This window comes from Notothenia rossii (assembly GCF_949606895.1).
Source record: "Notothenia rossii genome assembly, chromosome: 2".
Taxonomy (NCBI): Eukaryota; Metazoa; Chordata; class Actinopteri; order Perciformes; family Nototheniidae; genus Notothenia; species Notothenia rossii.
The window spans coordinates 26,715,067-26,742,960 of record NC_136904.1 but is presented as its reverse complement, the minus strand read 5'-3'; the positions used below and the strand labels follow the sequence as shown (position 1 = coordinate 26,742,960).

At 44.8% G+C, this 27,894-nt stretch overlaps 1 protein-coding gene across 10 annotated transcripts; it reads right to left on the bottom strand.

Moving 5' to 3' along the window:
- On the bottom strand, positions 1-27,894 carry tle3b (TLE family member 3, transcriptional corepressor b). Of its 10 annotated transcripts, none has more exons than XM_079666840.1 (22): positions 27,432-27,894; positions 26,704-26,914; positions 26,038-26,138; positions 25,771-25,834; positions 24,147-24,191; positions 18,255-18,317; positions 17,322-17,426; positions 14,235-14,267; positions 11,740-11,943; positions 11,377-11,436; positions 8,807-8,929; positions 8,138-8,188; positions 7,562-7,717; positions 6,595-6,730; positions 5,955-6,124; positions 5,296-5,372; positions 4,953-5,202; positions 4,007-4,254; positions 3,700-3,847; positions 3,435-3,585; positions 2,015-2,091; positions 1-1,398 (listed from the first exon to the last, which is right to left on the bottom strand). In XM_079666840.1, exons 2-22 carry the CDS (start codon positions 26,725-26,727, stop codon positions 1,291-1,293), a joined length of 2,394 nt encoding a protein of 797 aa, XP_079522966.1. In that variant the 5' UTR covers positions 26,728-26,914; positions 27,432-27,894; the 3' UTR covers positions 1-1,290. The 10 variants fall into 10 exon arrangements, with proteins under 10 accessions (XP_079522966.1, XP_079522970.1, XP_079522964.1 ...); XM_079666844.1 differs by having other exon boundaries at positions 11,377-11,393; positions 11,739-11,943; positions 14,235-14,270; positions 27,432-27,893; XM_079666838.1 differs by having other exon boundaries at positions 14,235-14,270; positions 27,432-27,893.

The window sequence follows — 27,894 nt, the reverse complement described above, 5'->3', positions numbered from 1 at the left end:
CATTCTACAAAAACTGTTTTATTGATTTATTAACAACTGTACATTTATTTTCAGTGCTGACAGCATTTGCTACATACTTTGGTGTGATTTAGAGGGACCTTCGCTTTCTCGCCCCTTTTTATTTACTCGTGGGAAATGCCGACAGTATCAGGAGCACAGTGTACAAACCAGAATTATTCACTGTTGTCTTAACATAGGAGACATTTGATTTCTCATTTCTGTTTACATTTAAGTGCCGTTCTCGATGTCCTCATGAGCTTACGTGTCCCGCCGCAAACCAAACATATTCCAGGATTATTGATAAGATACAGAGGGCAGGAGGATTCCAAAAGCGCAGATTTGACTGTCTGAATTGAGTCTGTAAGCCATGAAAACAATGGTGCAATTCAACATCCATGTTACGTCAAGTTAGCAAAAAGCACATTTTCTTCCAGTTTGCGCCTGCTGCAGTGCGTTGGCTGCCAACTGAGGTCCAAGGGTTAGGGCTAAACACTAAACGTTCCCTATCTCCCTTAATCTAACAACGTAAAACAAACAGGGAGAAGATAGCACAGACAGAGCAGTACACTTTAAAAAATGTCTTTTTATATATATATATGTATGTATATATATATGAATTACATTTACATCCATCGCTTCTCCTGAATCCGTCCCGCTGTGGTCCAAACCAGCCGAGGCTCTCCACACTTTCATCTTCCGGTAAGAGCACTGTGACAAAAGGCCATTTATAAATCTCCACAAAACGTCCGACATACAAGTGTCATGCTCCTCGGTTCGATTTCTGAAAAGGTCAGCCCGCAGAATGTGCTTTAAGAAAATCAAAGAGTAAAATTGTTAAAAAGTTCTAATCTATTTTCTGCTGTCCGACTCAAATATCACGGCATAAGAGTGGGCCGGAAAAAAAAATCATCACAAGTACACCCAGGACATGAAAATATATATATATTTATAATATATATAAAATGTCTTTTATTTAATCGGATATGTACACTTTTCACAAGACGTCGAGGAACAAGGTTCTCAGAAATGAAGCGCTGCTCCATCGGGATACACCCAAATATTCTCAAAGTAAAACAGGAAATAAATCCCAAAAAGATTTAAACCCCCCCAAAAAAATTAACCCTCCAAAAAAAAAGGGGAAAATAAAGTCTTTCCAGCGAAAACATTCTTCGGTCAACTACGCCGCCGATCTCCTCCAGATCCCGGCGCGTTGTAATCCACAGACGGAGGGTCGGGGGGGAATTAAAGTCGTTGGATCAGAAGTGCTGAGGCAGAGGGTAGCCCCCTCCTCTAATAGATGACCTCGTACACGGTGGCTTTCTTGTCCCCGGAACCCGTCACAATGTATTTGTCGTCTGCAGAGATGTCGCAGCTCAGGACAGAGGACGACTCCTTCGACTGGGGGGGGGGGAAAGGAACTCAGGTTAGGAGAGGACAAGTCTTCTTCCTGTCACTAGTTCAATGAAGGATGCTTGATTTAAACTGAATGAATAAGGGTGGACAGGTATGTGACTTTCTCTAATTCTCTGTAGTTACTGTTGAATAAGCTCGAACACTGGCCAGTGAGATGCTACAGTCTCAGAACACATGCAGCTGATTCCTGCTGACGTGTGTAGCTCTTTCTGAAGCATTATAAACTTCCAGTAGGTAACGACCAAACTGTAACTCGCTTGAAATGTAATGTAGGAGTAAAGATAATTATGAATATGCTCCGAAGGGATCAACAAACCTCCTATTTTTGCTTTATATTAATTTAAATGATTGGATTGTTAAAAAAAGATAATTGACTAATGATCTGAGAAGACCCAACAAGTACTTATACTCGTTCTAAAATGACATGTTTTAGTTTGACACAAAATATATCATGTCTGAAATATCTTCTAAACAACATGAGCATCTTAGTGAGCTTCCATTGTGTTCAAACAAACAGATGCTGTTCTTTAAAATCTCGTCCGTGTCTTAACATAGGATCATGTTTATACCTTTTTTATTGAATTGTGTTTATGTTGGTTACCTGGAATATGCTGGCACCATAAGGAGTCCTCCATGCATTCAGCAGATTGTCCTTCCCCGTGCTCACAAACCATTTACCTGCAGACACAGAACACACGTCTTCAGAGATGATTCACAACATAGCTCCAGCTAACACTCTGTAATAACCTGATCAAAGGTCATAAAAACCTTATTGGGGAAATACTATTGCATTAAGAATGGTAAAATGCCCATGATGAAGAAGGCCCACATCGTTTTCCACTCTGATAATTATTTAAAATCAGTCTTTGATTAATTGCCACACTGACTAGTTGGTAATGATTTAATTAGTGGCACTGAGAGCTGTGAAGCAGGGAGCCGTGTTTGAATGAACCAGTTCTGCGGGGGCAGTGATGCGAGACGCTGCTGTGGGGGGTCTGCTGAGGAGGAATGATTACTGACATTTCAGTGGGGAGAAAAAAAGTGAGGCGACACTGAAACCTCATTTGTCTGAGCCTCAAAGTGAACACCAGCTGCTCTGCCCAGCAGGCACAATGATCTCACGGAAAAGCAGTGACCATTTTAATGAGCATATTTTACATGCATTTACAAGCCTTTGTTATTTGCGTGTACCCTGTACAGAGGAAGCAAGTGTACATCTGATTTAATACTCACAGCTGTCCAGAAACAAAAGAGCATGTTAATCACACCCTGCCAGTGACTAAGTAACAGTCACTGGGTGCTAATCATTTCAACATCTACAGAAACTGTCACTTCCTCTTGTGTTGATGCAGAGGAGTTGTCTGCAGCTCAGACCACAGTAGCCCTCTGCAGCTCATGCAGACTGCAGGAATCAGACATGGCTCAGGGGCTGCTTTCTAGCAGAGTGCATGTCAACATCGTTTTGGCAAGACGAAGAAGAAGAACTGGACAAATCCACGTTCACCACATTTAAGAGCCGGGCAGCAGCTAGGACTTTTAGTCTGGAGTCAAATGTTTCACTAGCCACCCACCTCATTCACGTAACTGTGAAAGTGATGTTTCAGAGACTTTTGTAATTCTGTTGTCCAATGCCAAGTCAATTCATTATATCTTTTTGATTTTATCCCTAACATTCACAATCTAATGTAGTTATTCCAGAAATAACAAAAATGTGCTTCAACATTGCTACATACAGCACACTGTGTATCATGGGTGGAACTGGGAATGCTATCCTTCAGTCACAACTAGTTTGGAAGATCGTGGTTCTCTCATGCCAGATATAGCAACAATTTTGAAAATGAGCGTTGTCACGAAGTGTCAAATGGTGCCATGATAAACAAATTCACCCTCTGACAAGCATGATTATCAACATCCACTTTAACAGGAGTGAGAGCTGCTTAAACAAAATTCCAATAACAATGTAAGTCTCCATGTCCTTGCTATGACATGCCTACATCGGCTGTTATGCGCCTGGTTCTTACCACAGTAGGCGAACTTCAGCGAGAGGACGCAGCTCTCGTGCAGGTGCAGCTGGTACTTGTCGGGCTTGGTGTGGTGCAGCACCTCCACGTTGCTGCTCTCCATGCCCACAGCCAGCCACTCTCCGGTGGGACAGTAGCCCAGCGAGAAGATCTGCAACGAGGACACAACAGCACGGTGGGATCAGAGGCTGTCAGCAACAAGGACCCCCTAACAGGCACACTCGATGCATTCATCTGCAACGGTTCTTCATCTTGTTTTCCCTACCTGTGAGGTGAAGTCGTGCTGCTGGAGCTGTCGTCCCTCCCTCAGATCCCAGGAGCGCACGGTGTTGTCGAGCCCTCCGGTCCACAGCTTGGTCCCGTCGTGGGAGATGTCGATACAGCTGGCTCCATCGGTGTGGCCCTGGAACTGCCTGGAACCCCACAGGACAAGACACGTTCATTGAGGACAAAGTCTTAGCAACTGTTACAGTAAAGCAGTCTCGCCATCATGGCCACTATTGTATTCTATAAAGCTATGAGCTGTGTATTTAAACATGCCTGGAGATGTGCATATTGATAAAAACACCGACCTGACGAGGGTCTGGTTGTGGAGGTCCCACACGGCGATGTTTCCATCCGAGCAGCAGGAGAAGCACACCTTGGCGTCGGGGCTGATGGCCAGAGCGTAGCAGGCCGGGGCGGAGGAAGTGAGCTCGGCCTTGATGCGGGGCGTCGGTGAGGCGAGGTCCCAGATGGTCAGCGTGCTGGCCTCCCCCCCCACTATCAAGGTGCGGCCGTCAGGCAACAGCTTGCAGGAGCGGATGTAATTGTCCCTGTTCTGGAAGAGAAACAAGTATGGTCACAATCAGTGCTACTAAAATACTGCTGAGCAATAAGAGATTAGCAGCATACATCAAGACCTGCTCTACTTAACCCCAGAGGAGCTGTTCTCCGACAGGTGGAGTTTTCAGGCTGTCTCTTTTTGTGTTCTAGTGAAGATGTGGCTGTCAGCTTTAACAAGAGGTGCTGGGCTGCAGCTGCTGGCCGGGCTCCAAGGGAGCAAGAAGACGATCAATAGATGTGGAGGCTCTTGGTCAAATTAAAAACAGCACCCCGATGGCTTTATAAGAACCAATCGCACTCTGGACTCACCTTAAGGGTGTTGGAAGCCATTTGAGTTGAGCAGCATGAAGCACAGTATCAAAATGAGAAATGGGAGGCAGTTGGGAGGAAGTAATGAGCTGGGTAATGGCAGACAGGGTCGGCCAATCAGAACATCATTACTCAGCAGGCTCTTTTTTCTCACCAAAAGATTATTTTAGCGAAGCAGCGAGACACTTTGCTGAATTATTCACACCCGTCTGTAGGGATCTGAGGGAAAGCTACGGTGGGATGTGGAGTCAGGCTACATTTGATGCTCGGGAAAATCTTAATGAAGGAGGCTGATCGCAGTGACCTCATGAAACATGAATCACCCGCAGTAATAAATTGCATCTGAAACTCATGAACAAACACATCTACAAAAGGACTAGTTACCAGGCAGTCGAGCTGGGACACTGGGCTCTTGCTCCCTGGTTGGCTGATGTCCCAGATCTTGACGCAGCCCTTGCCGCCGGTGTAGACGTGGCGGGTGGGGTTGCTGATGGTGACGGCGCACACCACCTCCCCGTGGCTCAGGGTATTGATCTGGCGAGCGTGGCGAGGGATCCCCGGGCCTATCAGCGCGTCTGGAGGGAAGGGCACAGGCTGCATCTGACCATCTGCGCTAACGTGAAAAGAATAAGCTCTGCGGGGGACAGAGGGAGGAACAGATTGTCAGTTTAGCTATCAACAATATGCTGTCTGTTATAGAGTTCAATTCATCACTGCAAATACTCACGGTTTTCCTCCGGAGATGGACGTGAGGCTGGCTGGCAGGCCTGGAGCTCTCAAGTGAGAATGAGGGTCAAACCCCGCCTGCATGAGGAAGAATAGAGTTAACAAGAAGCTGATAACCAGCAAAGATCATTTAGACTAAGCTAATATTCTAATTAAAAACGAGGCCTAGCTGTATGTGCCAACGCCCTGAGGAACTCTCCATCGTTTCTAAAATCCCTTGAAGAAGGCGCAGATTCAGCTTCACTGCATACAGAGCAGCTTTACACAAGGCTACAACATCCCCCTTGCTAATGAAAGCCTGGGAGATTTTCAAACACGGAGATGCATTTCGAAGGCGGGCCTTTTTTTAAAGCCTTTAGAATGCTAACTAGCTAACATCAAAGTAAAGGAGCTCGGCTGTCTTTGTACTTTCTCATTATATACACACAACAAGCCGCAGCCAGCCAAGCAGAAACATTCACAATGAGTTCTGGAAATATGGGACGAATGCTTAAGTTTCTCAAAGTCATTTTGCAAACAGATTCTACAACCTACAGCCGGGGAGGATCATTCCTACGGGCGCCGGTGAGGGCGTGTTGTGTCACACTGATGGAATATATGAATGAATATATGTAAAGAAAGGAGCTTTGTTCAGTGGGTTGTGTGCTTTCATATTCTTACAATTGGTGAGCGTCCATAGGCGGCAGCAGCTGCAGCACTCATCTGCGGAGAGATGAGACCTGGGTAGACCGGGCTGGTCAAGGATCCGTTCATCTCGTGATGACCCATCATCGCAAAGGGGGAGGCGTAGGAGCCCGCGATGGAGAGAGGGGTACGCAGGGCGGGGGCCGCTAGAGAAGGGAGGAGAGCATTTTAATTGATTTATAAAACTGCAGAAGGGAGAAATAATAAGTCAAATGTAACTGATTCATTAGAGAATGCAATATGATTGAAAACTTCCATCAAAACCATCCAAAAAAAAGTCCATCAAGAAACAAGTATTTGAATTCACTTTCATTCTAAAGCTTATTTTAATAGCAGTTAACCTGCACATTTTCTTTCATTTTTTGATCATTGTCTGGTCCATAAAATGTTACAAGACAATCACCAATCAATTCAAATGCTTATTTTGTCCTACTGGCACTCAAAAACTAAACAAATCCGCTTATTATCACATAAAAACAATTAAAGCACACGGTGTGAATCTTTGGAGAAGCCCATTTTTTATTTAAGTCCTTTTTCATAAAAAAAACAGCAGAACAGCTTATGGTTTGTCCTTGAATGAATAGTTACATGTGTGACAGTGCAGGTGTTCACATACCTAGTGCCTCCAAGCCGGGGGGTTTGCCCATCGTTAGGGGCCGTAGTCCTGGAGTGGTGCTGGTTCCCGGCGTTGGCACCTCGTTCCTGGGTGTGGGTGTGTTGGACTTCAGGCTCGGTGTGGACGACTTGTCATTCTAAAAGAAAAAAAAAGAAACCTTAGTTTTTATCAGTTTTCACAAAGTGTAAGTTCACGTACTCTCACTCTCAGTCACAGAGATATGAAACATTGTAGAGTCAAAAATACCCTCACTCAACAATATGAGTGGACGGCTCAAGGTAATCCAATCTAGCACTGACACTTCATTACAGCCGCTATGTGTGCGTCTGTATTAGTTGTTGTGTGCATGGTGGGAGGTGGGGGGGGGGCATAAAACATTTGCTTAGAAGTCAAGCTTGTTAAGAGCAGCTAGATAAGCAAGATGCCGGCCTGAACCCTCCCCTCATAATGAATCTGTCTCTCTCTTGCTCTGCAGGCGGAGTTAAAAGCAGTGCAGGGTTTAGCCTGGTGACACACACTAATGAGGGGCTGAGAGAGGCTGTGTGTGCTGGGAGGTAGAGGGTCGTGATGTGGACTATGAATCTGCCCTAATCCTGGGTGAAAGGGTTTATCTAAAAACCGATGCACGAGGATTGTTTTAGCCCTGGTTAGCGAGAGCTGGATGAGAAGATGAGACGGAGACAGCCGCTCCCTCACCGCCCTGCTGTCGCGGGGTTATTTACAGCCTCGGGCCAGGGAAGAAAAGACCATTTATTGGGTAAGCCATAAAGGAGATTGAGAGGAGTGAGCCACAGGGTTTGATTTCCTGAGAGTGCATCTCTGCCTTCTTCAAGCCCCTAAGCCTCCTGCGCATTAGTCCTTCACAGACACCCACTTCACTTGACAAATGCCCTTTAGTCTGTCACTTCACCCTCCACTGTAACCGCCTTATTTCATCTCCTCCCCGGTCGTTCAGTGTGTCACTCACGTGGGCGTGGTCCTTAGCTTTGGAAGACGGCGTGCTGCCCGAGGAGGCCACGGAGGCGGGGCTGTTGGGGGCAGCATCCTTCTTCAGGACGCGTGATTTATCCAGGCCGTTCTCCGGAGGAGAGTGAGCGGGGCTGGCTCGAGGGGTGGCCGGGTCCTACGGAGTCAAACGACAGACAGAGAGCGAGACTGAGCAAACAGAGCGGAGGAAAGGCATGTACATGTAGGTCAAACAAACCGGGGCCTCATGTGCAAACACAGATTAATATACTTGTGCGTGCTCGTACTCTCCCTCACACACACACAGACTCCGATGCGCACACTTTTCATTCACCTGTCACTCCCTTTTCTCTTTGTATTCTTTGTATTACGGTCTGCATGACTGGTTAAAAGACATACAGCAACTAAGCTCACACTCATCTCACACACAACCAATATTATGACAGACTTCTTGGCAACGCTTTGGAAGGTGTTGAAGCCTCTACAGAGGAATGACAAAAGAGCGCTGTGTTTGGTTTCTTTGCAGCGTTCACAATGAGGAATGTGGCGGAGCAGCTCAGTTCAAACGCAGTCTCACCTCGTTGGAAACATCCACCACCAAGTCGTCACTTTTGTCTCCGTCACTGTCCTGAAAGCAAAGAGAGACAGGCTTCACGTTACTGGCAGAGCATCAACAGTACAGAGTATTAGATCAACATCAAACACCAGAGTGATGAACTCTGTAACCCGTTTAAAGGGTCCGTTTGTTATTTCCTGGAAATAACTATCTTTTGCTGTAATTGTAGTAAAAATGGAAACAGCTCTGAGGCTGTTGTGCAAGTTAGTTGTTGGTATGCAGAGAACATTGGTACATTTGAACTCAATCAAATTCATAATATAACACTGTGTTCCTGGCATTTATTGAATAGTAAACTTATCTGAAGACATAGTGTAGATATTCAGCTGTTGGCACAGATTAAAAGACTCAATAACGCAGTCGCTGAGCATTTGATACAAATGAACTGATTGGAATTATACAACCAAAAGAATGGTGGTTATGTTATAAAATACCAGGTGGTAAACTGGATCCAAATGAATGTACCTGGCTGCCATATTTAGGATTGCTTATATTACCTCCTGTAAAATCTTTCGAGAGTATCCTTATATAATGCTGAGGTGATACAAATGAAAACACAGGCGCAGGGACCCGCTCTCAGCTAACACAAACACAAAGTAGACAGAAACACTCAAAGCACCAAACACTCACATATCGGCTCATGCTGTCCTTGTCGTCCACTTTGCGTTTCTTGGAGTCCAGGCTGTAATCTGAAGAGCCGCGATGCTTCTCGCTTGCTGCCCGCAGGCTGTCTGACGGCGACACCGAGTTATTCTGCCAACAAAAAAAACAACATGCAGCCACATCAGTACCCTCTGGGTGTGCTTCACCTCATGAGTCACAATCCTAAACATACTGTCAATATGCCTCTTATAAACATTCCTTTATTTGGAATCATGCAGAACGGTTGCTTCACCTTGACATGATATGGAGTAACTAACAGCATGACTCTTAAATGCCATTTGGTGACAAGTGATGATTTTGGGATTAAATGCAGCATGTGAAACCAGAAACAACTAAATGGTGCGTTTAAGTCAAGACAAGGCTCCGGAGCCTGTCAGAGCTGCGACAATATTGACAGTAAAGCTAAAACACACAATGCTACTGGACAGAGCTGCACAGATTTGGGATATAAGGGGCAGACGAGGATTCTGGGACTGCGGCTGCTGCCGCCAAGGCAATGAAGCAAGAAAGAAACAGACGAGGCAGCTGAGCAAACCCACAAACACGCCTCAAAGACAAAACAAGACAAACGCAAGAAGGAGCAAGCAAGGTGATGCCGTAGGACAGATTGAGGAGAGAGGGAGAGGAGAATGTGAGGGAGGAGGTGTGTGCAGCAGGAGCTATTTGACACACACACACACACACACACACACACACACACACACACACACACAGACAGACAGACAGAAATGTATTCCCTTGGTAGACCCTCACAGTGACCGAGTCAGAAACACACTTGAAGCAACATTAACTATTCAAACCAAGCACAGCTTGCATTCCAGACATCCAAGTACACGCAAAGTGACTAAAACATCTAACTGTTATACCTTCATATGTCTGCTGAATAGTCTCTGTGTGTAAGTGTGTCTGCTGTTGCAGGTCAGTGACTAAACGGCAGAAAATGACAGCAAAGTTCATGAAAATCCACTCAAATGACAAAAGAAGAAGGAAAGAAAGAGGCCATTGAGGGAACCTGGACAAGAGTGCAATGTGAAGACACAAAGAGGGTGTTGCCAGCAGAGAAAAGAGCCAGAGTGAGAAAATACGTAGAAGGAATAAAAGAGGAAGAAGAAAGACAAGGGAGGAAAAAACAGGAAAGGATCTTGGCAAGCAATGAGTGCGTAGCAGTGTGGCCATGAGTTCTCCTGAGTAGTGGGGATGCCCGGGCAGGCTGGCACCTTCTCAGAAGCTGCAAACAGGGTTTCTGTAGTCCTGGCACTGGTGTGGTGGGGGGGCACCGCCAAACAGGCTGACAGGCAAGAAGGTAGAGAGGGAGAAGGGGTGAAGGCTCAACAAATCCCTGCCTTCATCACAAACAGACGGATGTAGTGAAAAGGGGGAAGGAAGGGGTCTGACTTCTTGGCTTCGAAAGAAGGAGAGAGGAAGGGAACAGCTTGAGAGAAAGGCCACATTTAAACCAAAAACACCTCCGGAGCTGGAGAGAGTGGAGTGTGATAATAAAACATACTGTGACTGGGCAGTTAATGGCGTACACACACTTTCTGCCAGGTGCACAACCCTCATTCTCAGGTCAGGATAAGGATGTGTGTTCAGCTACTGCTGTGGAAGAGAAAGCCACACACCGAGCTTTAGTCTGGCTCGGTGTGAAGATGCCGTCTGGAGAGACAGAAATCTCCTGCAGTCTGTCGGTGTATCTGAGCCTGTGACCTTTAAAGGATAGCTTGGACTCAATAACCCTGCAGTTGCCTCCAACTCCGGTATCAGATGACCTGAGACAACAGGACAGGAAGACTGTGTGTGTGTGTGTGTGTGTGTGTGTGTGTGTGTGTGTGTGTGTGTGTGTGTGTGTGTGTGTATTAGAAACAAGAGAAGGAAGGGGGGTGAGGGGATCAGGTAAGGCAGCCGCTCGTCACCATGCGAGCCCAGAGAGGGGTTTGGGTTCCCTTCAGACATGAGTGGTCTCATTCAGGATGGTCAGTCAATGGGAACTCAATCTGGCCGAGCAGATCCAACAGAGCGTTACGCTAACTGAAGCTTTAAGCCAGTCCAATAAACAAGGACTTTAACATGAGAAGGAGGCGAGAGATGGGGAGAGACAGAGAAGAAGAAGTGGAACGGAGTAAATAGGTGAGATAAGAAGAAGAAGAGAGGGCGGCAAAGAAAAGGTAGAATAAAAGAAGACGAGTGTTGGAAACGTGCAACAGCGAATCTTCTAAAGTGCTGAGGGGAGAAGAGGAGAAGTCGATTTAATTGTGCTGTAATTAAAAGGAGGTCGCTGACTACTAATCCTCGCCCAGTGATTGGAGTCATTTTCCACCTGGATTAGATGGCACTGGCTTATTTGGCCAGACTTCATTATTTGATTTCCGTCAGCGGCCCCCCTGAGTCCAAAAATGTGTGTGTCCCTGCACCGGAGCACGGATTTCTATTGGACAGTGGGCTTAAGTCTGCGTAAAGCACACCTAATCACCAAACACAGAGAGCGGCGGCCGCGGCCACGCACACACACGCACACGCACACAGGAGAGTCAACGTACCGTACTCGACTCGCGCTCTTTCAGAGGATTGGCCAGGGGCGAGTGAAAAGATGAGGGGCCAGGAGAGACACAAGCAAAACACAAATTAGTATGGAAGTCACCAGAAAACAGTTTATTTATTTAAAAAAAAGAGCTTACAGATCATGTATGTCTGACGCTGTGCATGGCCTAATTTCATTAACATCTATGGGTATTTTCATAAAGGGATATAAGTTGAAACTAATAACTATAATAATGCTTAATAAATAATGAAGTAGTTCTTTATGAGGAAACTGCCTGGTGTTTATTAGTCCATCAAGTAGACGTACTGTTTGACCTCCGACCTGTGTGTGTGCGCGCGCGAGCCATGGGGTGCTCCTCACCTCTGTGCTCCAGGTCGTGGTGGCTCTTCTCATCCTTTACGGGCAGGTGGGCCTGGCTGCCCAGAGCACCCAGAGCCAGCAGGCCGGAGCCGGCGCCCGTCACAGCGGGGAGTCCGGGGGGCTGCAGGCCTGAGGGGTGGGGGGGCATCTGGACCGGGGGGCCGTGGGCCGCGTGAGAAAGGTGCTGAGCCTGGAGCTGCTGCTGCTGTAACAAACCGGGGAGACAAAACACAGGACAAGTGGGTCGGCTGGGAGGAGAATGCATGAATGAGCGCACTCTACTCATGCAGCAGAGCTGGCTCTCACAACATTTAGTTCAAGGCCAAACCGTTTATGCATAATAGCAGACTGACAGCGCCTGCCAACATGCTGATCCAGCTCATTCCTGAGAGGAAAACTGTCTCTGCTCATAGCTGCGGATGTACAGTACGCTTATCATCTGGCTAAGTGTTAGATAACTGAAACAGAATACATTAATTATTACTTTGGGTTTGGCAGAGCAACATTATCCAAAAATAGACTTTTGCATCATGATGCAATAAATGTCAAGTTTCAACATTTGTTTTTTTCCTTAGAAGAGTGTGCTAAGACCTAAGGGCAGAGTAGGCCTGCAATAAACGGTTATTTTCATCAGTCATGTAATAATTCATCCTTATAAATCCTAATCGATTGATGTTTATCTATTAAAAAGCTAAACTCTCCAGAAAGTGAACAGTTTCTTAAAAGTATTGGTTTTGTTTCACAGAGTCAAAAACACAAAAACATTCATTGCATATCACATAAAACAAAGAAAAGCATCATATCACCACATTTGAAAAGCTGGGACCAGGAAATATTTTGTATTTATGCTTCTTCTTCCGTCTGAATCCTCTCTGTTACACGAGTGAGATGTGCCTTCTGGTTTACACGACAGACCTCATGCTCTCCATTTATTACAACGCTGCTACACTGTTGTGTTATGATCTTTCTTTTTTTATAGTTTGAGACCTTCATGCCAACCATGTTGGACTCGACAACATGTCACCTCGGGTCGTCTGAAATGATACGGAGCTCTTAGTGCTCTCTCCCAAACCACGGTGCTTCACTCATAGTTGGGATGGTCCAAAATCAATAGGTCTACACTTGAAAACCTCAAAACCTTTCAACACTCTGGAAAACCAAGCAAGCATGCCCCCTCGTCCAACAAAACGCTGTTAAGCACAGACACACACACACACACTTCCCAAGAGGCCAGGGATGTGTGTGTGAGAGAGGCAGCCAGAGCGCAGTGAGTAGATAGACAGGAGTTAAATAGCCACTCAGGCAAGAGGGAAGCAAGTGCTTTAAAACAAGGTTAAATAACACTTAGCACATCCATCAACTGCCTCTCCAAAGACAAAAAAAAAAACATGATTGCCATTCTGCTCGCTGGCTAGAACTTCAATAGCCTCATCCATACATTCATTACATAACAGGGAGAAACTAGACGAGGGTATATCTAGTGGCTTACCACATTTAAAGGTTTATTTAGCAGCTGGCAATTATTCAGTCAGCTCATTATGTGGAGCTGGACCTGAAATCGCACGATGGATAGAAGCAACTGAGGGGCGGCATTGTTAATCGATATTGTGCTGGTGTGCCGAGCAGCCCATTTGTTGTGCAAAAGGAAAGGCGAGTAGAAGAGAGAGAAAGGGGCAGCCAGAACAAGAAAACAGGAGGGAGAGGCAGAATCAGAGAATAACAAGAGAATGAAAGAGAGAGTGAGCGAGGGATTGAGGCAGGAACGTCCCTATTGAGTGTGCCTAATGAGGAAAAGCGTGCAGGGATCATTATCAAGAAGCCTCATTAACGAGCTATGGCTGAGGAGAGGAGCGAGGGAGGGGGTGCGAGAGAGAAAGAGGGAGAAAATTCACGAAAATAAATTGCTTCCAATTCAATATTCATGGATAAAGAGCTGGCTTCCTTTCACACTTATCTTTTTTCATTATGTGTAAATGCCGCCGCTGCTCAGGCAACTTCCACAGGAAACAGGCAATTAAAGTTAACTAGGCGAAGCTGGCTCTCTGCAGAACTGTACTGTCAGGTGGAACAAGCGTCAACAGCACCAGCACAAACCAGCTGCCACACTGGCTTGATAAGTCTCCACATTACCTCCTTTTTCTCTGCTTTACAACCGCGGCTGTGGCTCATCATATTTTCTTCAGTTGTCGTGACAAAGATTAGCCCTCGTTCTACACTAAAAACAGAGCTGAGTGAGTTTGGTGTAGGAATAATGTTCGAGACATGGGAAAACGTTTTTGAGATCAGAATGAAAAAGTCCTATGATCTATGACACCTGAGCGGGGCAGACTGAAGGACAGGAGACCAGAAATACCCAAACACACCCAAGTCATGCTTTGTCTCCCATACAGCACCAAATACCCCTTCACTAACACACATGTTAGTCCGCCAGCAAGAAATTGAAAACACTTAATAATAACAGATTGTTTGTCTATGTTTGGTAACCTGAACACTAACCATGAATGCTGGGTAGACACTATGAGGCGGCTGCTGCTGTTGAGTCAAAGGAGAGAGGAAGAGGAGAGATTCAGCCAGAAACGATTTAAGCAACAAGCAAGAAAACTGAAGGACAATGATAATATGTGAAAGATCCAGCCCAATTTTCCAGAGTGCAAAGTAATGTCTTTAAATCTAAAAATATTTTAAATATTCTTAAAATATCAACTTAAACAGTAAGGAAACTCATTTAAATCAACACATTTCAAAGCTAATATCATTTATTCAAAATGTAATGGTGACCTAAGATTTCAAATGACTATCACCCTTAAACATGACAGAACTTTAGACATTAACAATGTGTACCGGTAGATAACCATGTGCTGTGTGTGGGGCCTATACACTCCGGATGGAAATAAGACATTCTGATACAAAGTATAAATGCATACACAAATAAAACATGCTAATTATTCAGAGGAGATCACTGTTCGCAGAAACATCACCAGGCAGAGTAAAAGGTCACATTGTGTGTCCCACAGGTAACAAAACATTTGGATAAGTGTTTGTGATAAGCAGCTCACCACCTGGAACTGAGACAGCCCCTCTGACAAATCAAACCTAATGCTGTGTCGCCCTGGGCCAAAACTGATGCAAAACATATTGTAGGACAGACGACACTAGTTTGGATGTTTGCCTTAGTTTTCCAGTTCCCTTTAGCCCGCTCGATACAAAAAGGTAATGTTTTTGTAGTTTAGCATTATGGAACAATGTTTTAACACCTTCAGAGAGAGAGATATATATATATATATATATATATATATATATATATATATATATATATATATATATATATATATATATATATATATAAAGTGCTTTACAGTTTTGTATAGGTTGGCAATCTGTCACATTGTCAGGTGAACTAAGTAATTATGCAACTTTTTAAAACATAAATAGGAATAGGACTGTGAGAAATTATAATTTAATAATTGTTCCATCAGTCAAAACTTCAAGTCTAAACATTTCTGAAGAATTGCCCCCTCAGTTTCCCAAACTCCAAGTCTTCATATTGCTCACTTCATTCAACCTTCAGCTAAAATATTTTTTTATAGATGTGTGTTTTGGGGGACTTCAAAATAATGTTTGAATTGCATCACAAACATTTACTGTGTGTGTGTGTGTGTGTGTGTGTGTGTGTGTGTGTGTGTGTGTGTGTGTGTGTGTGTGTGTGTGTGTGTGTGTGTGTGTGTGCCTAATGTCTGCTCTAGCTGCTGAGTCTGGTGCTCTCTGGATATCCCTGAGACTTTAATGACACAAACAGCACAGCAGCACTGCCTCTCTCACAGTGCGGGGACATGGAGATTGATCACCTGCCATGTCTGCGCCCCTATAATTAAACTCTGTTTTCCTGTGTGTGTGAGTGTGTGTGGCCCTGCCCCCCTTAATGAAGGCAGGGTCACTCCCGTTGATTCACAAAGCGGGTTGAAAAAAAAAAGGAAAAGGAAACAGGAAATAATTACCTTGAAAACTGGGGGTTGTGCTCCTGGCTCATTTACTCTAATCGAATTTCGATATCTGCCTCTCATTAGACTTGACCCCCGACCAGTGGGAGCAGCTAACCGCTGACTAACCTCTAACTACATAGGGCTAATCAAAAGGGTCAGCTATCCATCTGCGTCCAAGATGGCTATAAGAAAGCAGCTCGGCTGATCGTTTTTCAAATAAAAGCATGTGGAAGACAAGATCACTACAAAACTTGGCCAGATTGGATTTTGTGTGTAAAGGGTTGTGGCTACGATAAAAAGGTCAGTTATTGATTTTTAAAGTGCACTCCTTTCCTCTATTAAAGTTTAGATCGCTGCAGATGCTCTCAATTAAATCAAACGTAAGAAAATGTACTTTTAATATGATCACAAGGAAAAACAACAAGTTAAAAGCCCAAAGGTTTTCCAAGATCCTAAAAACCTACTGAGAAATAGACTGGAGCAGACAATGTGTACACAAAATATAGATTTCAGCTCTGTAGAAGAGAGGATGTGCAGCATGTGTCTTTGAGCATTAGGAAAAGCGCTATACAAATCCCATGTGTTGTTATTATTATTATTATTTTATGTGACTTATGTGACAATAAGCTATTGGACTGTGGGTGGGGGAAAAGCAGTGATGGGCATTTGTCATTTTTGTCTTAATAGTATTACATTATTTACTTATTTATCAAATGAACAGAATATTCAATGAAAATAATCTTTGGCTGCAGCTCTAGCAAAAACAGAAGTAGCTAGTTCAGGCTATTTCTATGGTGTAAATACAAGGTTAGCAGTGTGCGCTCCTTGAACAGCCTAAGTCTTTCACCCACTCGACCTGACAAAAGCTCAGTACCTGCTATGTCCACACTGCTGTAAATCTCTGTTACGATCACATTGCTTATCCCACTCTGACCACTTTAATTCCTCCTGCTGCCGGGTCAGAGGTAGGGGTAAGCCTGTTGGCTGAAACCTTTTATCAAAAATTAAAGTGCAGCCAAAGTGAAATCTGAGAAACCTGGTGATCTGATCTCAGCCTGGTCTGTGTTTCTGTATCAGATGTCCTTTGACTCTGCCTGAGCAAATCAGAGCACAGCTGCTGCTGAAACTGCTCCCTGCGTCATGTCATGACAGGTCATGGTTAACCAACAATCAGAGGCATTACAGCAGTGAAGACCATAGTGCACTATAGCAAACATTGCATTGCAAGTCAAAACATAATACACCGCGGAAGACAGGGGCAAGGCTGCACAAGTGAAGAGGTATATAGTACTGCCAGTTTCTATTCAGACCGAACATTGAAATGCACCACACTGGAGGAAGTAAAGGGTTGCAGATTAATACACTAGGCTACACTTATGCTGTTTGCACCCCTATGTTCCCCCTGAATCCATTACCCTTTCTGTGTTTATCCTTGACATGCAACGCTTCAACTGAAGCGTATAAATGTGAAATAAACCTGAAAGCAATAAAGTGGCACATTCAAACAGTCCATACGTCTGAACTGGAGGTCCGAGCCTCTCTATATGTGCAGTTTTGCCCCTGGCCTCAGGTCAAATGAAGTAAGAAAAGGGGATATACACACAGTCAGAGGCAGATTGGGAAGTCCACGTACCCCGATGATCGCATTCAGCTCGGTCATGGTCACCTGCTTGGCTCGCTCAACAGCCTGAGCCACCTGCTGCTGGTGCTGCAAGACACGTAAACACAGAGATTAGATCCTGAAGGACGAGGATTTATTAGATAAAGACTTATAAAAGCACATATCCCGGCCTGTACTGATGGTATACTTACACGAGTACAAACTGTTACGGTGAAAAAAAGCCCTTAATAATCCTATATCTTATTCAAATCCAAACAGTTGCATAAAAAGGCATAGCAGTTACTAAATGATACATTACAACAAGGGACGTTAATGATAAACCAATGATCCATCCACTACTGTCAAGAGTTTAATCAAGGATATATCAACCATCAAAAGTTGGCAGAAAAGTGTTGCATCCCTGAGGCACTTTCCATTCATTGGAGTGTTTGTAACAGCTGGAATAATATATGAGAGTGACAGCTAGAGTAACTGTGCCATACCTACCGTGAGAAACTAATAAAACAAGTTCAACTGAAATCTGTTGACAGGAGAATAGGACAGCTGAGTTTAGCTCCCTAAAGATATTTGAAGGCTTGTTTTAAAGTTTCCTGCATATTTTCAAAGAGATTCAAGTACTTTGCTTATTTTTATTTTAAGAAAGTTATTATGAAATGGCAGAAGTCAGCAGGGTTGTGCCGCTAAAACCATCAATTCAGTTTACTATTCAAGGTGTATACAATTGCTTACAACCTGTACTCCGTTTACACAATGAACGCATGTCTTGTAATACATGAGATGCCTCTTCATTCCTATACATCCCATTGACAGACGCCTGCACGAAAGCCAACCTCCCAAATCTCCTGTTCAGTTACCCTGCATTGTAGATGAAATGATTCTCACTCTTAAAATGCTGCGAGCTGAAGTGACACTCACCTCTTGTGACAAGAACGGCATGATCTGAGCCAGGATTGCATTGAGACGTTTCGCAATCTCAGTCTACAGGAGAGAAGAGAGACAATGTTAGAATGAGAGTCTTTCAGCATGCCGCATGCTACAGGCAACACTTTAATCAAGTTGTACAACTATCTATAAAACAAAAGGGTGTGCATCTGGGCACACACACACACACACAAATGTTTGCAACGTCCATCTGGATAGAGCCTGCATTTCTTAACTAAATTGGGACCGCCTTTGAACAAATGTACTTTGCCCTCTCTCCTGCCTCCATTATACTCAGGCCTTATTTCATTAGGAGGCTGAAATATGCTAATAGCATCTGGCTGGAGAGGCCGTAACGAGGGCCATACCTCATAATTACGCTCCACAGAGAGGGGGGTGGGGCCAGCTGAGGCAGACAGGTTAACTCTCCGGTCCCATCTATCAGAGGCATCTTTGGTATCGACCACAGAATATTAGCTGGGAGAGTAAGATGATACTGCAGCGCTCGGTGGACATAGAGCACTTTACAGCGCTGCATTTGGACAAATGGATATGCCGCACTTGAAGGTCCCAAGACATTTTGCCCAAACCCATTTCCTTTTTTTAAAGCTGTACTTTTCACAGAGTAAGGATGAGGAGGAGGAAGGAGAGGAAAACAAAAGGAGAATAAAGGGTAAGGGGTGGGCAGTGTAAGGGGGTGATGAATGGCGAAGTGAAACGCTCTGATTTGACACTAAGGTAATGTAGTTTGACTGAACCGGGGGAGGTGAACTAATTGATTGTGAGAGACTAGGGGTGGAGGCCCAGCAGGTGTGTGGGGGTGAAGAGGTCCTTCCCGCTGTTTTATACGCTGCTGCATTCCACTCATTTTCTCCCTTAACCTCCTTTGACTGCTACAGGGGGAGGGGGGGAGAATGGGGAGAAGGTGGAAAAGGGGGGAGAAGGTGGGAAAGGGGAGACAGGAGATGCCGGTGGCCTTTTGCACAGCTCTTTTCATTTGGGAGGAGGGGAGACGGGGAAGAGGAGGGGGACAGACCTTAGCTGGCCTGTCAGGAATTATCTCACAACCTCCTGTCTGACCTCAGACGCACTGCTTTCTCTCCACCCAGCCTCCCCCTCCCTCCAAACACTCCTTCACACCCCTCCCTGTTAATCTCCACTACTCTGTGCCCTCCCCCCTTTCTCCTCTTCCCCCTCTTCTGTTGCTGGGGCAACGCTATCTGGCACGGCAGATCGTTATGTAAATTGGGCTGGGGCCCTGACCAGAACAGCCTGTAAAATCATATTAGGCGCAGCAAAGAGGCAGGTCATTAAATTGAATTTTCGGCCTGTCGATCTGATCGGCACGGGAAATTAATGAGGGATAACTGGGAGTGGGGAGGTGGGGAGAGGGGGTGCACTGGGGGAGAGGGCTGACATAGAGAGAGAGAGGGAGAGAGCTCTGTGGAGACTCATAAACCATCATCATTAGCGGGGGCTGGATACAATGACACACAGTAGGATTAGAGTGTTTCAGCATCACACCACTTCTCTGAAATGGCTGCAAGGGGAGCAACATGGGGCTTGTAGGAAACAGCGGTATGCTGATACACTCGGCTATTAGAGCAGCGACATTACAAACCCTCACCGCAAACCGATTCACAAAGAAAGGCATCCATTTGTTCAGAGCAAATCAGCACTCCAGAGCCACCATTGGGAGCCAACAACATTCATAGTATTCAGGTGCACTCGGGGCACAGGTGCTCTGAGAGCTGAGATCATGCTGAGCTGGGTTCACCGTGTTCCAGCTTAAATGTTCCCAAACCCTTTGCTTCCTCTCAAATTCACTGCAGTCAAAATATTACTTTGGAGTCATATTTTGTAATTAATTAAGCCACATTTATTTATGTGGCTTAATTATTGCTGCCGTACGTTTTACTCAGCTAAAATTACGGAGAATGTGAGGGCAAGCACAACCGCCCACCTGCAGCGCTGCCTTTATCGGCTACATCTAGTCCTTCCTTTTCAAATTGAGTCTCAGCAGATGGGGTTCACACTTGTTAGGGAGGGCAAATGGGCACATGGCTTATTTACACAACCTTTTCACAGCCATTTGGCAGAGAAAATATACTCATAACACATCACATCCAATGACACGCAGCCTCTTAAATGACTCCCTCTTTACTCTGGAGGCACCATTTTCCACAGTGCTTTTAGTGGCAGAGAAAGGACCTGGAAAGAGTTATTGTCACTTAAAGCCACTGAAAACAGAAGCCTTTGAGCCAGCAGAAGCTTTTCACTGCAGCTCCACAATTACAGGTACTCAGGGTTGTCTAGTAGCACCAGAGCTTGGAGAGGATATCTCTCCGTTGCTTCCCTCTGTCAATGGTGCATTGAAAGCCATTTGGCTGTTTGTCGCTGCAGGCATTAGCCCCCAAGTGGAGAGCAGAGTCTCTGACGAGGATTCAATTGGCAAAGAAACCAAGTGGCATATGATGGTGGTGGTGGTGGAGGGCAGGGCTGTTAGGGAAATATCTTCTCAGTCAGAGCAGAGGAAGAAAGAGGCACTTAGAGGTATCTTGTTCGTTACAAATTACAAATGCATGAAGAATATTTTGCATGTCATTCTATTTTGAGCTCATACACACGAAACTGAAGTGACATCGGTTTCTGCAGTGGAGCATATGGCAATGAGCTTATTTCAGCAGATTACGTCTGGTTTCGTATCATGTGAACAATATTTTTGATGGACTTCATTTTGAATTATGCAGTTTATGTGTACAGACACAAACAACCTATTTGTTTCCACATTCAACAACATCAACACTAACACACAGAACCAGGTTGAGTGTACACAATCTCACACTAATGGTGTCACAATGTTTTACCAGCCCTTCTAGTCTGGCTATCAAAATAAAGCATTTCTCACAGCCTGCAATAACCTCGTCAGGCTCCCTTGAGAGAGTGTGTGAGTTCCCGTCCTCAGTTTGCTTTGGCTTACAGACAGGTCGGCAATCATCACCTTGGCAAACAATTCCAGGAATCCTGTATAAATTATTCATTTTCTCCCTCCCTCTGCTCCTCCGCTCACCCTCTTCCTCCATCGAGGAAACGGACACGACTCTCTTGATAAAGCACTTTATTCGTTTCCCTCATTCACTCAACAAGTGAGGAAATGGATACATACAGCATGCACACAAAATGGCTACCTAAGGTGCAACAAAAGTAATCAGCCAAGAAGAATATTATGGTATAAAATCTGTTGATGGTTAATTCTTCCATTTATGTTCCTTTTGCTTTCAATTCACCCAAAGAGAGAAGTGAAATCAAAAGGAAGGCAAGCGTACCAAAAGATAAACATGGACCACAACAGAGAACAGAGGAAGTGAAAAACAAAGCAGGCCGCACCACAAAGTCAGCAGGGCATGTTGCTGAGGCAGCCTAATGAGCTGCGCTAATTAAAATCACTTATTGACAGCAAGCGAGGGTGATTACCTCCACCCTGCACTCTTTGCCATCATAAGAGACACTGTCAAAACAAATTACCCCCCGGCAACCGCACAGATCCCTACGCTAGCAACCGTTCAGCAGACACACAGTGTAGGGGACATTGTGTATCTGTCCCAACTTCAATTACGGTGTGTTTGTGTGCAGAGACACAACTACTGTCACCATGTCAGGGGTATGAGAATGTATGTATGTGTGTGTCGTTTGTGCAGACCCCCTCTGCTTTTTAATCCAGCTTTGAGGCGATAACAACACAAACTGACTTTATCAGGGCTTTTTCCCCCTCTGTAATACATCTCCCAACACGAGCAAAGTAATGTGCCGGGCTGCATCTAATAATCCAGCCCCCCTTCCTCCCTCTCAATAACAGGGACAGCTAAGGGCTGTCTGTTTACCTCTCGCTGATGTCATCACAAACACTGGCTCACCAGGGAGGGGGGAGAAGGGAGGGAGAGTAAAGGAGGTGGCAGGAATCATGCATTATTCAGAGTGCTCCGCCGACTCCACCGGGCTTATTGATAAACAAAGGAGATGCACAGGAGAGGAGCAGTCGATTAACCCATTTACCCTGAAGCCTCTCACTCCTTTCCTGTTTCCATCCCCCTTTGTTTTGTCCACTGCCACCAGCATCCACCCACAACCACCAGCTCCACCCCCTCCTGCAACCTTCTTGTTGGTGATAAGTGCCTGACAGAAAACGCTCAAGAATGGGGGGGGCTATAACAGCTAGTTAGCACACACACACACGCCTACAAGAAACGTCTGCACCTGATGAATTGTGCAGTGTGCCACCCTCCCACTGATGCCATTAACCTTCTGGATCTGAGAGCCATGAAGCCTCCACCCCACCTCTCCCCGTCTCCCTTTCCCCCCCTCTGACAGACTCCCACTCTCATACATCATATCACACAGCTAATGACACAAGGGCCATCATTCACATCACATGGTTGGGGTAGGGGTGCACACAGAGGAGGGGGAAGCAATGAAAAGACACAAGGGCACGAGACGGAGGTGGAAAAAGGAGAATGGAGGAGGCAAAGGTGACTGAGGGAAACAGAAGGCAAGACAGAATCAGAGAAAATGTAAGTGGAGAAAGATAAAAGAGGAGCATCTTGAGATGACGGTTAATCTTTTTCCTCTTTTAAAGTCGGTTGAATAAAAGATTATGCTAATGTATCTTAATAGAAAAGAAAATGTAGGTTTCACATGGCTGACTAAAAGGCCTGGGGGCAGATCTTTAGCTAAACAGAGTTGTTTTGCAGTGTTGTTTGAAGGGGTAATCTGACTTCTGAAGAGCATTGAGGATGATATAAGTCTCAATGCAAGCCGTGGGCTGGACATAACAACTGTTTCAAGATGCGTTTCTCAATTTCCGATGGTTTTATCCATAAACTGAGTAGAATAGTCCATATGCTCATCACAGAGAGCTTGTTTTGTTGGAAAGACTGAGATATCATTTATAATGCAATAAAAACACTCTTTTGATTGAATAGCTGACTTATCAAAATGTCCCCTTCATTCATTTTCTTTCCAATTGTTGCTCATTTAATTGTTTTTCGCCATACAAAAACAAATTAAGCGAGAAAACTCATTTCCAACATAGTGTTGGAAGACGTAAAGATGTTAAGCACCAGACAAAACAAAAACGCATCAAAAAGAGAATAAAGACGACACTTCTTTTCTATCCAGAGAAATATCAGAGCTGACAGAAAAGCATGATCGATGAAGCTTGTGCTGAGGGACACTTCAGCAGCATGCAGGGCTTCTAGCTGACCTAAGATCTGGGCTGAGCGAGGCTTTCTACAAACACTAAACCAACATGCCTCCATAACTCTGGACATGACAGGCCAAAGATCAAAACAATAAAGAAGAGTGATGTGAAACGCGGTCACCGCTTCGATGAGAAGATGATTTTAACATGTCTGAACCCCCAGACAACTGGAATGGCTGCTTGGGAGGTGTGGAGGAAACTGCAGATATTGTTGCCCTATTTATCTGGAGAAGTCTTTCCACTGCAGCAGGATGCCCAGTGCTGGGTGGCAGCTGAACTAATGAGCTTTTAGCCCGCCTGGCACTGGGGAGACACACACAGAATAGAGCAGGCATATGTGCACACACACACATTCAGAAGGACAACCCAGACAAAAACACATCCTCTCAAGACGGCCTGCCAAATACTTTGCTTTAATCTTATCAAAGCATCCACATCAGGCAGCGTGCCCAACGTGTTGTTTAGCCTGTCAGCATTTTCACTACGGGAAGCCAGTGTGTGTATGCGTCCGAAAGCCATTTAAGGGTAGAAAGTAAAGGCAGGTATGCGTGTTTATATTCCTCGATCACTAAGGGGAACAACATCAGTGTTTAGGCTGCACACAGAGCCTCCCTGATATGGCTACATACCTGTTTGTGCATCTCAATGTTGAGCCCATAGGACATCTCATAGTACTGTAAAAAGAAAAAGGAGAATATAAAACATTAATACATAAGAAAGAAAGCAGAACCATTTTCTTCAAATACTTTACCAAGATGCATTTTTCATTTGTACATTCAAGTAAACAAAGGACATTATGCCATCCTTGATATCTACATTTCTTAATTGCAGTCAACTAAATAGGAATCCCAAGCAACTTCTTTTTAGTTACTGAGGAATAGGAATCTGCTCGTAAAAAGGGAGATTGTGGTGACTGGTTTGACATTTTTATCCATCCTCTAAGGCGCCAGAACAATAAAGGAGACAAGTCGAATACTTGTTGCAGCACGAGGCGTGAGCTATTAAAAACATAGTGACATTTACCACAGAGGATGACAACTTCATGTTCTTTGTGCAACCACAGCTGACAGACTGTGTCACCAGCTTCTACTGGGCACTGCCTGCCTGCGGCTTCAGAGACACTCATCCAAAACGGCATTATCTGCTGATGATTGGCAAAACCTTGTGAGCCCACCAACAGATACAAACTAAAGCCCAGTCAGTGTTGTTTATCTAACAGCCTCCATTTATTATAGCTACTCCCACCACCTTCTGGTTACTCGCAGGGAAAATAATATTTAACAAACGTACTGCTGCGTTTGGTTTATGTCATTCCTTTTATGTACAAACAAGATAAGCATGTACATACATAGACAAACTGAGAGAGGGCTAAGTTACAACACTCGCCAGATAAAGATTGTTCTTTTCCCACGTACACAATGCAGAAGTTTTAAAAAGATCCTAAAAGATTTAAAAACAAAAATGAAATGTCACATTTCTCAAAATCCAATATGGTGTCTTCAAAGGTCTTGTTTTGTTAGACCATCATTTCAGAACCCAACAGAAATGAGTTAACTGTCATTTAAGGACTAAGCAAATCTGCTTCTCTTCACCTTTGATGAGCTAGAATGAATGACATTTCTCATTTAAAGAAAAGTTATTATGAGGTCTCAAAAAGTTGCTGATATTTCCTTTTGTTGACGACATTAGTGATAAGACTTGTGATATCTATAATTTTAAATGTTTTCATGTATATGATGTTGATTCTAACGACAGCACTTTGCCCTACGAATAGTCTATTATCTTTATGATTGTTCTCCCCATATCTCTCAAACCCTTGGGTGTGTCCAAAGTGTCTCAATGACCCCAGGGTTCACCGTGGGTCAGTAAGGAAGTAAAAAGAAATACAGGATACCCTCTGATTCATGCACAAAGCCAGCAGACCAGTCATTAACCCCCAGTGGGTCATGGTGGGTGCATTAGGGAGGGGGTGTGCAGGGTCATAAAGAGTACCCCAGGGCCATAGAGGGGGGTCGTCACACCCAACAATCAATAGTTGGACATTTGACCCCTGCTAGTTTCAACCCCCCACACCTACAATGTGCCTTCTTATCCAATGAAAACACTGGCGTGAGGCAACAACACCAAGCAGGGACAAATGCTAACATGGCCTCTGCAAAACACAGGGCTGCAACACCTGTGAGTGTTCACCTGAGGCTAAAGGGAGGACACGGCACTAAATCACATTCAGAGCTTTACGAAGGCTGCCCTTACCATGACGTAGTGGCGCTGCATCTCTGTCTTTTCATTTGCCAGTTTGTCGTACTCCACTTTCAGACTTCAAGAAGAGAGAAATGAAATGTACCGTTATGGAAAGTTGGATGTATGCATTCATTTGTGTATGTTATGCTAAGTTAACATGTCTGAACAGATATTTGTAACATCAGTGTGTTGAGTTACACAAATGGAACAAGACAGACACAGCTTCCTCATCCTATTCTTTCCAGGAAGCCAATGATGATACAGTGTGCTAGTCATTACCTGTGGTACTGGGCCTGAAGGAACTGAAACTCGTCTTTGATCCGGTCGCAGGACTCTGCAACTGTGAACTTGAAGCCAGGCTGCCCTGGCTGGTGAGGTGCCTGAAAGGTGCAAGATTGCAGAGAGCGCAGGTGTAAATAACTCCATCACAGTACAGATAATAGTGTCATCTTGCCATATCCGCCCACTCTTCTGTCTTGGTGAACAGTTTTTTTCTTCTTCTATCTGATGGTTTGCCCTCACATTTCCCTGCAGAGTAACAACATGTGCACCGAGGATCACGTCATCCATCCTCAAAAGTACATGGTAGGATGATAAAGAAGGGATAACACATACATAAACCTGTGGTGTGTTGCACACAAAAAATGTCCCTCTTAGCAGTGTTAACATGTGACTACAGAAACTGCACTGTGGAATGAAGTCAGATTACAGCAGGGGTGATGATCTACTTTCCTGACTTCAACAAAAAGCTCTGATCTTATCGCCAATAAACACGATATCCCAGTTTCTCTGCTGGCAGCGAGCAGCGCCTCAGCAGCAGCACCGATGAAGACCATAAATAGTAAGGTGTGGATCGGCAGCACCAGTCTGACGAGCTAATTAGGCTACTTTGAAGGGCGGTGTATTTGCAATTTACACACAGTGACAAAATAAAAAAATACTTACCGGATGCCGGCCTTGTGGATACATGTCGTGTCCTTCACTCAAGGGAATTCGGTGTGTTTTCGCTCTTTCCTTAATCCTGTGAAGGTGCGGTAAATCACCGCCACCCCCTCCCCTGTTAACGCAGGATGGCGGCGGACAAAGCCCTGTTCTCGGCTACGAGGCACACACTTAGACCGCTGGATGGATCACCTCGTCGGCCTCTCCTTTGTACCTATACAAACAGAAAACGAGGCACAGCTGAGGCGCTGGATCACTTTCGCATCAAACAACCATAGCACCTTGTAACTCGACAGGAATTGAAGCTTTAAGAAAGTAACCGGTTTATTATCTACTCCTTGACCAAATAAGCCTAAAATGTGTTTTTCGTCAATTTGGTATTAACATGTTTTTCTTTTCATACATTTCCTGTCAATAATCAACATGATTCGCCTAATTTTGCATTACAGAGGGAAACACAAGCACAATGCGTCTGATCCGATGTATCAAATAAATCCCAAAGTTCATACTTTGGATCACAACCTTAACGACATGGTGGCTTTGTATTACTCGTGAATCTAACGAGTTGGCTTCCACAAAATGAAACAAGAACACACACAACGGGGTTGTTTTGGTGGTCCGGGAAAAAAAGAAAATCTGAAAACAAGGAGCTTTCAAAGTCGGCTGCCATGAAGCCACACCGCCACCACCTCCCGCCTTGTTAGCGGCTCTCTTCATGTCGCCCTTTTTACCTTTGTCTGGGCTGATTCCTCCCCTCTCTTCTGCACAGGTAACCAATAATAGTATCCAGACACAAAAAGCGTAATATCCTTCTCTTAAAGTCGTAAGCACGGAGAGATAAAGGCGGAAGATTTCCGTCGCAGTTTCTGTTATTCGTGCACTTCTTTGCCCCTGGAGAGTCCTTTAAAACCCCGGTGATCCCGAGGCGGAGAACGTCTCTCCGTCCGGTCGGTCGCTGGAAACCCCTCGGTTTCGGGACGAGTTGTTGACGGCATACAACTTTGAACAATATTACATCCAGTAGTAGTACACGAATCTTCCAGTAAGTCCAAAGATTATTTTTTTGGCGAGTAAACTGTTTTTTTCCTAATGTCGACCGTTGTGAAATATACCACGAGCTTGCTGTTGGGCATACCCAGTTCCTCCGCCGCGCGCTGTACCACACACAGACTGTGCACTGACACGAGGACCCGA